Source organism: Echinops telfairi, unplaced genomic scaffold (assembly GCF_000313985.2).
Source record: "Echinops telfairi isolate 266 unplaced genomic scaffold, ASM31398v2 ScPeMD7_6273;HRSCAF=7185, whole genome shotgun sequence".
In the NCBI taxonomy this organism is placed as follows: domain Eukaryota; kingdom Metazoa; phylum Chordata; class Mammalia; order Afrosoricida; family Tenrecidae; genus Echinops; species Echinops telfairi.
The window spans coordinates 1,251,496-1,265,155 of record NW_022110173.1 but is presented as its reverse complement, the minus strand read 5'-3'; the positions used below and the strand labels follow the sequence as shown (position 1 = coordinate 1,265,155).

The following is a 13,660-nucleotide window of genomic DNA, read 5'->3' as shown; positions in this document are numbered from 1 at the left end:
AAAGTGTTCTTCTATTGAGGGAAGGTATGAACCGAGGCCCAAGGCTTATCTGCAGCTTCAGTGTATTGCCTTATAAATATATGTACATAGGCCAATACCTCTATTGTTATGGATTAATGTATTTACATAAGTGCACACAGCAGAGCAGTTCTAAGAGATTCTGGTTCAAGGAAGGACCCAACAGATGAATCACTGGGCTAAGGTACAAGGGAACCAAAAGTGAGTATATTTTATGAAATACCTGCTCATAGCACACCTTGGCACTTCCAGCTTGTCTCTTGTTAATGAATCCAAAACCCAAACCCACCGCTGTGAGTTGATTCCAACTCCGAGAGACCCTATAGGATATACTAGAACTGCCCCTGTATATTTTCAAAGCTGTAAATCTTTACAGAAGTAGAAAGCCTCATCTTTCTCCCAAAGAGGGGCTAGCAAATTTGAACTGCCGACCTTGTAGTCAGCAGCCCAACATGTATGTTCACTATGCCACCAGAGTTCCTACTCATCAATGAAGAGACTGAATGAATCAGAGTTTTAAAAGGGCAGTAATGTCTTTTCTTACCTGTGCTTCGCAAGTTTCTTTGTATCGTTCCAGTTTCTTCAACAGGTCTTCGTTTTCTGTCTCACACTCAGCCATCTTCTTTTGAAAATATTCCAGCAGCTCTTGAGAAGGGCAGAGGACGGCCAGGCGGTCTTCGGTGGAAGGCAGGGGCGGTGACGCCGGCGAATCGGGGAAAGACATTCCCCTCCACTTCTTGGAACCACTGACCCTGGAGGAAACATTGTTTGGAAACAGCTGTTATTATAAGTGAAATTAGAAAGGATGTAGTCACTGAACTCTGAACATGTATGAGACATTGACTTTTTTTTTTAGTAAAAGGAAAGCTTATGTTCTTAAAATACTTATAATTAAGGTGCATTGAAATCTTCCAAGTTTGGTATGACAGCTTAATAAAAAATCTTGTGAATTGTTTTCCAAGTGTTAGTAGTGGCTTCAAACTGCACTTAACATACATGTGGAAGAATGAAAATAGAATATAAACTAAGTAAGATGAGGTAGTAGCAATTAGAGAATGTAATACTAGGGCTCATAGTATGGAGACCACTTATATGTTGATGGGGTACAAACTGGGAAAATCTAGTACAACTGCAATTCCTCTTGTTCTTGAAAGTCTTGTGCACAAGGTGATATATGAGCTTGTTCACATTATTACATTGTGTTTTGTAGCAGTAAGCAATCCAAATTTAATAGGACACTGGTTAAACGCTGGTATACCCATACAATAGAATGCTATTCAAATTTGTTAGAAATTATAAACTAAAGACCCATGAATATGAATGAACCACATAAGCAATATTCAATGAAAAAATGCATGTGGGCAGATACATAGCAGATACCATCATTTACTTCGGCTCAAATCTTGCATAAGGAATCAGTTTATTCTTAGGAATAGTTATATAAGTAGCAAAATTATTCAGGAGGATGGTAAATATAAAAATCAGGGTTAGAAAATAGTTAGTAAGCACACCGCCCCCAACAGATCCTAGTCCCTAAGGATTTGAAACATTTGGATCCCACATCCCAGGGATAGATGCTCTCAGTGGCAAAAGTCCCTGCTCAAAGGTTTTGAGCAAACCAAAGCCTTAAGCTAAAACAATCAATTAGACAAATGATGCACAAGTGGAGACGTGCTAATGTGAAAGTTAAACCAGTAAAAAAAGAAAGAAAAGAAAATGAAGCCAGTTTGGCTAAGGGCGTGATGTTGGCGACGTCGCCAAATGAGTAGTGGCTGTGGAGCACCTTTCTCCCAGGAGCCCAGAGTTGCGCTTAAACCACAGGTGGGGCAGCACTTTCAGTGTGTGAGCAAGGATACAGGAAATTTCTTTGTTTATCATTATTATTTTTATACAAGAGATTTTAAAAACATACTTAGCACGAAGGGAAAAAATTCAAAAACTAAAATAACCTAACATTCTTCTCAAGTATCACAAGCTTGTGATGGAAATACCATCTTTCTTGTGTTTCAAATTTTCAATGTTAACAACCCTGGGAAGTCAGGCACGATCCAGAAGTATTTCAGAGTCCCACCTACAGATCAACGAGAGATGAAGACGACACCCCAGATAGCACACCGGTGGCAGGTTCAGAAGTGAAAGCCCCGTTTGTATAAGAGCGGTTTCTCTGAAGTCGAGTCCCAATGTAGTACTAGCCCCTCAGAGGGCTGGAATCCTGCTATCATCATTTAGCACGCACCGTCTTTGTACAAAGGAGGTGGGAGTTTACATTTCTGAACATTCACTTTGCCTCCACCAGTCCAAACCACCCATCAACTCTCCACCAGTCCCGCCTGGCCCTCTCCCCTCGTTTGTTTTCCTTTTGCATCTTCTGAGATACAAAGCTTTGAAATGGATATGAGAGGTCAAAGAAAACTGTCACAACAACATGGCTGGTGGCAGATTGATCCATCATAGTTACTGGTGGATCAGAGTCGTGATTGGAACACGATTATTAAGTTTGATAGAGGAGGTTACAATATTGGTCCAGGGGCTCCCCTAAAGTAGTGAGGACATGATGGACGACTATACAACCTCCAGTAATGCAATCTTCATCAAGAACACACCAAGCCCCCTCAGGACCAGTGGTGAGAGTGGCCATACCAGGAGGGGAAGAGGAAGGTCGGGTAGAAAGGGGGAACCCATCACAAGGATTTACATATAACCCCCTCCCTGGGGGACGGAAAAGTGGGTGAAGGGAGACATCGGACAGTGTAAGACATGGCAAAATAATAATAATTGATAACTTATCAAGGGTTCGTGAGGGAATGGGGGTGGAGAGGGAGGGGGAAAACGAGGAGCTGACACCAAGGGCTCAAGTAGAAAGAACATGTTTTGAGAATGATGATGGCAACACATGTACAGATGTCCCTGATACAATGGATGGATGTGTGGATTGTGATGAGTTGTATGAGCCCCCAATAAAATGATTAAAAAAAAAAGAAGAAGAACACATCCAAGCATGTCCCTAAGGGAGACTGCCCCTTTCGGGTTTGATCAGGGTTGGGGGGTGGGATGCTAAAGGCAATCCACCTTCCAATGCACTCCAAAAGGGGTAAGACTATTCATAACAATGGTCAGAGAATTCAATGGAGCCTTTATGTAGGGGCTCTGCAAATGGAATTTGGGCTTTCACTGTCTATCATTCATAGCTTTCTGTAAACCCGGTGCTCAGAATTTAAGCTCTAATACAATTCCTGCCTCTGATCATTACTTCTTTATTAACAATCCTTGGATCCCACAAGCTGGTGTGCTCCTTCCACGTCGACTAAGCTGACACTTCACTTAGATGGCTGCTTGTTTTAAGACAAGCCTTTAAGACCCCAGACACTATTTTTTTCCTGATAGTTGGGCACCATCTGCCTTCTTCACCACACTTTGTATCGAGCAGGGTTGCATTAACACGCACTCTTTTAAGATCTATAGGAGCCCTGGTGTTGTAGTGGTTCCACACGGGGTGGCTAACTATAAGGCCAGAGGCTGGAAACCACAGGAGAAAGAGGCTTTCTACTCTCTTCAAGAACTACTGGGGGTGGGGGTGGGGATATGGGGAGCTGACAGCAAAGAGTTCAAGAAGAAAGAAAATGCTTTGAAACTCATGGTGGTAGCAACTGCACAATTATGCTTGATCTAATTGAATAATGGATTGTTACAATATCTGTAAGCGCTTCCAATAAAATGATTAATAATAATTAAAAAAGATAATTGAATACCTTGGGGATACTTTAGCTACCAATTGAGTGTGCTAAAAAATGTTGAATAAATGATAAACTGTCAAAAACAAAAGAAGGTAGGGGAGGATAGCGATAGGCTTCACCTGTAATTGTGAACAGGATTCCTTGCAATGCTATCCTGCTGTGTATAAAATGAGCCCCGCTGAGAAGCAGGAGGAGGGATCTCATTACCAGGAGGAGCCAGGAGTGGCGCACATCCCTGTGCAGCGAACCTCCCTCCTGGAGCCAGATGACAGCTGTACCATCAGAGGAGCAGCAGCAGAGCCAGGAGCCAGAGAATGGAACAGAGTGATCGATTTCCCAACCCACAGAGCCAACTGAATGCTTTTGTTGGCTTGTTGAATGGGATGCCTGTGCGCACTTCATCGAGGACTGGACTTGCTGAGCCAGGCAGCTGGAGCTGAATGCCTTCAACTGAGGCTTACAGCTGAGTGATAACGCCCCCTTTGAACATTTTTAGCAGACCTAAGACTTTGTAACCTGTCCAGGTAAACAAATACCCTGAACATTTCTAATTGTTAACTTCCTTAATAAACCTCTTAATCAAGAAAAAAAAACCCAAACCCCAAATACAAAGAATTACCATCTCGGAACCTCACAGGGCATTCCAACCTGTCCTCCAGGTCTGCTGAGTCAAAATCAACTCCAGGGCAATGAGTTTAAGTTCTGAATCTCTCTTAATCGAAAGTTTGCATAGTAAGAATAGAAAAAATGACACCAGGCACAGCTCAAATACCCCATGGAGACTCTCCGACTGTACGGAGCCCTGCTGGCCTGGTGGTTACACTTGGGCTGCTAACTGCGAGACTCTTCCAGCCATGCTGACAACTTTAGCCACAAGACAATAGAAGTCTTGATTCCTTATTGTAACTGAAAACTAGGCAAAGGTCTTACTTTCTGCAAACAGGGGTGTGCGTTGGGGTGAAGTCCATGCTGTCTTCTTCACACCTACCAAATATACAAAATTCAGAATCAGAGATAAAGAACAGGAACAAAAAACACCCAAGCAAAACAAAATATCATTATACATATATACAAGACCAATGTTTTTCACTCGTGCAGTCTAGTGATTGTTGAGTTTTGCTGGGAGGCTTTTTATGACCTGTTCCTGGTTTTAGTACCAGGGTTCTGCTTGCTTCACAGAATAAGGTGGGGAGGATTCCATCCTTTTCTATCTTCTGTAATAGAATTAGTGTCGGCTCTTCTCTAATTGTTGGGTAGATTTCACCAGCGCTGTTTCACAAGTCTTTAGTTTTAAGAAGACTTCGGGCAATATTTTGGGGATAAATTTAAATATTATCTCAAGGCAATAGTTTCAGGGGTTTAATTTTCTGATATTCTATAGTGCTGTGCTATCTTTATAATTCTATGTTATCAAAAAAAATTCAAGTTTTAAATTTTTCATTCACGATATTCTTGCTAATTGATTAACATGAAATCTTTAGTTCCTATACTTTGAATAAACTTCTCATTGAAATTTCCAGGAAGAAAAAAAAATTTTTTTTAATTAAAAAGAAATTTCCAGGAAGATACCACCAGTTGATAAGGGAGTACCATGTATTTAGGAATAGGGAGGGGAACTTATTGGCTCTCGCAAAAGGTTTTGGAAAAAGCTATTTCAATCTACTCTGACTTAGAGCAAGTCAAGAGATGGAATATTGTCTGATGCTTATCTACCTGGCATATAACTCACATTTTCAGCCCTCTGAAAGAGAAAGGGAAGACATAATCACCACTATTAACTCCATTTCCCTGCCCAGCTCCCTGTAATGCCTCTTTCTTTTGCCTCATTGATATCTTTCATTTCATTTCCAAGATACACGTTCCTGTTTTGTTTTTTGTTTTTCCCTTCCCCCCTGGTGAGAACTTTTCAGCCCTGCTAGTTCGTCCTCACCTTTATTTACAAGCATTGCTTCGGTGATCTCATGAGGCTTCATGGGTTTAAATGCCATCTTGACACTAGTTTTTGAATGGGGAAACATACTTCTTTCTGATTTACATACTACATTCAACCCATTAACCAACTTTCAAAACCATATTGGCCAGGTCCAATCCACTATTACCTTTTGTCCAATGGCTACAATAACCTTTTTACTGGTCTCCATGCTTCCACCCTAAACCCTGACTCCTAAAGTCTATTCACAACCCAACAGTGATTCTTTATAAATCAAAATATGTAACTCTGTGCTTAGAGAAAGGACACTTGGTGGTACAGTGGTTATGCACTTGGCTGCTAACCAAAAGGTCAGTAGTTCCAACCCATCAGCCTCTCCATGGAAGAACAATGCAACAGCCTGTTTCCCTAAAGGTTTATAGCTTTGACCCTGTATAGCAGAGGTAGTCTGTCCTATGGGGAGACTATGAATCAGAATGGACTTAAAGGCAGTGGATTTGGTTTGGTGGGTACTCGGACAGTCAGTCTTCATCTACATTTCCCCACAAGGTCCTGCATGATCGAGCCACCCACTTTTCTATCACCTCTACCTAGTATTCTCTTCCTTGCTTACTCACAAAAACACTAAAGGCCTTGCTGTTCCTCAAACACACCAAACTCAAGACTGGCTAGACCAGAGGAGGTACACTGGTACAGATAGGAACTGAAAATACAGGGAATCCAGGATGGATGAGCCCTATAGGACCAGTGGTGTGAGTGGCAAAACAGGGAGGGTGGAGGGAGAGTGGGTAGGAAAGAGGGAACCAATTGCATGGAACTGTGTGTGGCCTCCTCCCTGGGGGACAGACAACCGAAAAGTGGATGAAGGGAGAAGTCGGACAGGGCAAGATATGACAAAATGCCCATTTGTAAACTATCAAGGGCTCATGCGGGAGGGGGGAGCAGGGAGGGAGGGGAAAAATGAGGACCTAATGTCGGGGGTTTAAATGGAGAGAAAATGTTTTGAGAAACGATGTACAAATGCGCTTTACACAATTGATGTGTATGGATTGGGATAACAGTTGTATGAGCCCCAAAAAAAAAGTAAAAAAAAAAAAAAACCCACTTAAAAAAAAAACAAAAAAAAAAAAAAAAAAAAAACCACACCAAACTAACTCCTACTCAGGACCAATGTACTTGCAGCCCTCTTCGCCTTTCTCCACTTATCTACGTATTTGCTCTTTCTCCTCCAAGGTTTCAATGTTATCTTTGTGCTGAAGCATTCCCTCTACTTTCCTCTGTAACAGTAACCTACCATGACTTTTAATTTTATTTGTGTCTCCCACACTGTAATGTCCAAACTCATTAGAGGCATTGTGTTCACTGCTGTATCTTCTGTGCCTAGCTCATAGTAGGCATTCAATAAATAGTTACTGAAAAGAAATTATTTAAAACCTTCAGTATGCATTTGAAAGATTCTTATTTAACCATCCTTTTCCTCTACTAAGGAGTTCCAGTGGTGCTGCTGGTTGAGCAATGGGCTGCAAGGTTGGCAGTTCAACTCTACCAACAGTTCTGGGGAAGGAATATGAGGCTCCCTGTTCCTACAAAGACTTACAGTCTTGGAAATCCTATCTAGGGTGCCTATGAATTGAAATAAACTTAATGGCTGCATTGATGGGCTCAAACATAAGAACAATTCTGAGGACAGCACAGGACCTAGCAGTGTTTCATTCTGTTACACACAGGGTCACTACCACCTGGAACCAACGCAACGGCACCTAACATGGGTTGAAATAAACTCAATGGCAGTTGGCTTGGTTGGTTGGTTTTTTCTTCTTCTACCAATCAGTCTGTCTAATCCAGCTAGGACATTTGTTTCTGATTCTCTTACCCACATGATTTCTCTTAAAGCCAGCCCTTTGAATAAGCCATCTTTCTTTTTCTGGAGTGCCCTCCCTGATGCCCTCCTTCAAAATGATGACTCTCCTCCTTCAAACTCACCTCTTTCTACAAAGCTTCTTCAAATTGGACCTACGTGCCCCTTGTCGAAGAGAACCTAGAAAATAAGAATGTTTATTGGATGAGTATGATAGAATTATGGGTGACATCTTAAACAAATCCCACTGTCCTAAAACTTTAAAGTGGTCCTAAAAGTGCAACACTTAGCAAACTTGCTAACCAAGTTTGGCAGTTTGAATATACCCAGTGACCACCAGGGATAAAAATCTGGCTGTCTTCGTCCATCATAAAAACTGCAAACCTACTGCCATCGTGTTGGTTCTATCTCACAGTGACCCTATACCTGCAATAAATATCCGAGGCTGTAAATCTTTATGGAACAGATAGCCTCATCTTTCTCCTGCAGAACAGCTGGTGGAGTTGAACTACCAATCTTGGTTTTGGGGTGAGCAGTACAATGTGTATCCATAAAGACCACACTCTAGGGAACTACGTAGCGGTAGGGTCACTTTATATTCGTAGTGTAGGCGCAGTCCTCCTTTCTCACATGGGGCCACTATGAGCCAGAATAGACTCAGTGGCACCGAGTAACAACAGAAACTACCGAAGAGAAGCGTGGGACTTGATGGAACATTAGGAGTTCTTATGATCCTGCAACCCTTCTTTCTCTTCAGAGTGACTGTCCTCACTACTCTTCCCCGTGACTACTGCACTCACATCTCCTTAATCTCATAATCTCTCAAAATGCGGCTTCTACTCTACCATCAGAATGGATGTTGGCCTTCTTGGTCCGTGGACATCAAATGAATGCACTCAAATTGTTCTTTTTGGTGCCCGTTCTCTCTCATTCAACAAGTCACTCCTTGGTCTGTACAGTGTTAAACGTTAAAACACTCTTTAAAAAAGATTGCAGTTGAGTGTGAACTCTGAAATCAAATAGATCTAGCTCTGAGCCAAAGCTCTGTCCCTTCCTAGTGATGTGCACTCGGGCAACTCTCTATGCTTCAGGTGGTTATCACAAAATGGGGAGAATAGAGCCGATGCCATAGGTTGTTGAAAGGATCAACTGAAGTAACAAACACAAGCTGAGCACAATGTCTGACACACTCACTCAATAAAGGCAAGCTATTCTTATTTAAATATATTCCCTTGGCTCAAAAGGTTCAATTTTCTTTACCACTTCCTCTCCACTCGTGCCTTTTAGAACATCACTATTCCCAAGAGCTTTTAAGAAGACCTCTAAAATAGTGTCTGCCACAGAGCAACTGCTCAACAATACTGCTTGAATGGAAAAAGGGCAACTCTTTCCATTTCTTGATTGGAATTCCCAGTTACTAATGGAATATTTTCACCTCCGTGTCACACTGGGGCTTCAAATACCTAACTTCAAAATAAAACCACTCAGGTAACATGTTTTTGGTTTTCTTTTTTTTAGCTCCTGAAATCTGACACTTGCCGAACCTAATCTATCATTTGTTGCACCCAAACACATTCTTCCGACTTTCCTCTTGCAGTTACTGCTTCTCCATCTTCCGAGCACCCTGGATTTGAACCTCTAAATTCACCATTGGATTACACTTTCTTATGACCCTCCCATCCAAATCCTGTATATCTGCTCTGAGCAATGACAATGTAAATTAAGGATCTCATTACTTCCTACCGAAACATCTATCATAGCTTAACTCTTTTACTATTCCTCAGCTCCCCTGGGCCACCTTCATCAAGTTCCTCAGTGGCTCCTCAGCGTCTAATGCATTCCAGCAAAGCCTAGAACGCACGGCTTTCTATTCAAGGGCAAACTTTGCTCTCCTGCCTTGTGCCTCTGTACACAAACTCTTGGCTTCTACCTAAGTTTCTGGAACCTACGCCGTTGTTCATGAGATGATCTCCAGTTAGACTATGCAAAACAATCCAGTCTCCCTGTGGGAAGAGCTCAGTGTGGGTTTCTGAGGCTGCATGGAAACAAAAAACCTCATGTTTCTCACACACAGCAGCTGGTGTGTTCTAACGGTGACTGTGCTTAGCAGCCCAACGTATGCCGGTATGCCACCAGAGCTCCCAGACACCACCGCTCGTGTTAAATTGTGTTCCCTCACCTTCTCTCCGCGCCCGATCCATCAAAATAAGTTAACTGTAAAAGAACTGCATTTGTAATTCTATAAAAGGCAGGAAATATAGTTCTTTGTTACTATCATTTCTCCCACGATCGTGTATGCTCCTTACAGAAAGAAACTATTATTCCTCTTTATATCTTTCTTGCAAATGCCTTGTTTCACAGACAAATGAATAGGCTTCGTCTCATTTCTAGTCTTCCATCTCTCTGACAGCTTTATTTGATACATTCTTTTACAGCTAGGCGACTGACAGTCAGCATTTGTTTAGCCCTGGGGCGTTTATTTTATTTGTCCCCACAACTGTGAAAACAACAATAACAAAAACCTCTTTTAATCCTTACTCCACACGGGCGACTGAGGTTTAGACTTGCATGAAGTTGGGAATTTCGGAACCCAGCTCCAGGATGTGCACATCCTGTGCTGCTTTTTCCCATTTCATCTCGCGCTTAACGCTCGCACTGCGGTGAGTCTAACTTTCCTCTTCCGGTCCCCAACTCCTCAAAACCATTTTTTGGTGTTTTTCAGGCTCGCGTCCCCCTCTTCCGCATTGCTTCTACAGTGTCTTCTCCCGCACAAGGTTTTCAATTCGAGCCCAAAAAACCCCATACTCACTCCACTCCAAGCTTCCGAGTCCCAGAAGCCAACCGAAAACAGAAGTTAAACCAGGGTTGTCGTGGCGCCACGGGGTGGGGTCCACACATCCATCCAATCGCCCTCGCGGTTACACGGCCCTTCGGATTACGCACCAATGAGAAAGCCGTTCACTAACAAGCACGCCCCCGAGTGGCCGCGCAGAGATCGCCGGGAAATGTAGGTTTTCTTCAGTGCTTGGCTGTCCCAGCCTAAGGCTACAAACCAATCCATGCAGGTTGTGTGGAGTTTGTGGTCAGAAGGCAACACATTTTAGATATTCCGTTTGTTGGCTCACTTACATTGTTTCCGTGAACTATTGCAGAAATGCGATGCATAAGCATGATACGAATCATAGGAACACTTTAGCATTGTATGGTACAAAGTATTACATATGAGATAATGAATGTAATTTACAAACTTGTTGATAAGAAGGATAAGATTCTTGGGGAAAAAAAAATTCTCTAATGACCAAGTTGCCTACAACTGGAGCAAGGCCTGGGGTTGAATTAAATTCCATACACAAATACATTCAGGAGATATTTTTTTCAGTTAGCTTTTGCTACCTAACAAACCACCTAAATTTTAGTGGCTGAAAATAAAAACTATTATCACATTAGACTTTTCTGATAAAACTGGGAGTTATATATAACTGGGGATTATAGGGGGTGAGTTTTTTTTTTAAGATCATTTTATTGGGGGCTCTTACAGCTCTTATAACAATCCATATATCAATTGTCTCCAGCATATTTGTACATATGTTGCCATTATAATTTTCTAAACGTTTACTATGTATTTGAGCCCTTGGTATTAGCTCCTCTTTTTTCCCTACCCCCCTCCCACCCTTGTGACCCCTTGATACATTATCAATTATTATTATCCTTGTATCTTACACCGACCGCCGCACCCATGTTTCTGTTGTTTGTGCCCCCTGTGTTGGTGATGGTGGTGGTGAGATTTTTGTGATTTTTTTATTGAATGTCTTTTATTTGCTAGATCTCACATAACTCAGTGAACCGCTCTTTCCAAAAGACTAGTGCAAGGCTGACTACTATCTTAATGTAACAGTAGAAAAATTGATTCATATACTTTTAGATTCTCCATTGCTCTCATTCACAAAACTACAAAACTACAGGTGTAAGTTCCTTTCTCCCAACAACATATCTGTGATTAGGCATTGTTTCAGAGAGTTCAACTCTAACAAAACTGCAGCAGATTGAATGCAGATACGGATATGAAAACTCCACTCCAACCTACTAAGCCAAACATTAAAGCAATTTCCAAAAGGAAAACCACTCTTCTCGCTTAATTTTTTGTTTTCATAAATCTAGTTGTTATTCACAAAAAATGTGTTATCCTTTAAAAAAATATATATATTTAAATTTATTTATTTTTGTGTCATCCTATTAACAGATAATAGGTTCATTTTTAAAAATATATACTTGAAATATTTCTTGGTTAATTTAAAAAGATGATAATAAAGATGATAAATATCAAGATGTATAATCCGCATAAACAAGAGCTTGTGGAGTTCTCATTAACATTGAAAAGGGTCCCCAAAAAACATTTAGGAGCTAGCTGTTATATGAAGTATCTAGCAGCAGGACCTCATGGCTCTATTACCATTTCTAAAGCAAAACCATTATTAATTTTTTCTTGTTACAAATAAACATAACAAAACATTTGCTATTGCAACATTTTCCCCCATTTTATTGGGATCTCTACGGATATTATGACAAGCCATAATTCATTTAGACTAAGCATGATTGTACAATTGCTGCCACCATCATTTTTTTTCCAATCATTTTATTGGGGGCTCATACAATTCTTATCATAATCCATCCATACATACATTGTGTCAAGCATATTTGTATATTTGTTGCCATCATCATTCTCAAAATATTTGCTTTCTGCCTGAGCCCTTGGCATCAGCTCATTTCCCCCCTCCCCCGCAGCTCCCCCTCTCCTTCATAAACCCTTGGTAACTTATAAATTATTATTATTTTGTCATATCTTACACTGTCCAACGTCTCTTCACCCACTTTTCTGTTGTCCACCCCCTACGGAGGAGGTTTATATAGATCCCTGTAATTGGTTCCCCCTTTCCACCCTACTCTGCCACCATCATTTGCAAAACATTTTCTGTCTTCTTGCACTTTTTGGTATCAGGTCCCCTTTATCCCCGCCCTTCCCCACCATCCCCACCAGAACTCTTGTTATGTTAAATATTATGTTTTTCCTCCCCCTTCCTCCCATCTTACACCATCCAATGTATCTGTTCACCTGCCATTCTGTTTTTCGTTCCCATTATTTCAACATGTTTTATGTACAGTTGAATGAGACATGTTTATCATCTTGTGCAACCATCACTAGCTGTTTCCAATGTTATCACTTTAAATAAGCACTCATGTTTTATTGATGTCTGCAGGTTCCCTGGTTCCCAGTTGCGCATATGGCTGCCCCTGACATCCGTCTTCAATGTTACTGCTCTTAGTTGTATTTGTAGTATAGCCCTTTTAGGAGGTTCCTTCTTTTCCCCTATCTCTTCAAACGTCTCATAAGTTGACTATTGATGTTGTTAAGGAAGCAATTCATGGCATGATCTGCCCTGCAGGATCACAAACCAATCAATTCTTGGAAGTCACTTAATCCTATTGGGTAGTTTTATGCATACTATTTGCATAATAGATTGATCAATTCCCATACAGTGGATAAAACAGACAAAATGTGAGACAGGTCTTAACCGAGTCCATAGTTTTTGGCAGAATTACAAACCCAAGGCCACAAAAGTCATCTATGAAAGAAAACCATTGCATCGCGCTGGTCAACTGTAACAAAAGCGATCTTGTTTATTTAGGAGTTGAGGCCTAGGCTTCTACTCTGACCCTCTTTGAACCCTGAGACCACCATGTTCTGAAAGAACCTGGTCCACCTGACTGAGATGAGAGCTTATGTTGAAAATTGTAAGAAAATGACAATATAATAAAAATTTATGAATTATCAAGGGTTCGTGAGGGAGGGGAAAAATAAGCTGCTACCAAGGGCTCAAGTAGAAACCAAATGTTTTGAAATGGATGATGGCAACAAATGTACAAATGTGCTTAACACAATAGGTGGATGTATGGATTGTGATAAGAGTTGTAGGAGCCCCCAATAAAATGATTTTTAAAAAAAGAGAGAGTTGAATCTTCTCAGATGACAGCCATCAAAATTAACAGAAATGTGAAGCCATTCTGCTCTCTCCAACTCTAGCCCAGTCAATGACTGTAGCTGTATGAGGGATCCCAGGTGAG

At 41.2% G+C, this 13,660-nt stretch overlaps 1 protein-coding gene across 1 annotated transcript in view; it reads right to left on the bottom strand.

Moving 5' to 3' along the window:
* Positions 1–10,373, bottom strand: part of CCDC77 (coiled-coil domain containing 77) — a 31,183-nt gene extending 20,810 nt beyond the window's left edge. Inside the window, exons 1-4 of the mRNA XM_045295944.1 lie at positions 10,350–10,373; positions 7,666–7,720; positions 4,683–4,736; positions 563–770 (exon numbers count right to left, since the gene is read on the bottom strand). Coding sequence (XP_045151879.1) covers positions 563–770; positions 4,683–4,720 — 246 coding nt within the window. The 5' untranslated portion in view covers positions 4,721–4,736; positions 7,666–7,720; positions 10,350–10,373. The remainder of the gene's footprint in view (positions 1–562; positions 771–4,682; positions 4,737–7,665; positions 7,721–10,349) is intronic.
* Positions 10,374–13,660: the final 3,287 nt, after the last annotated feature.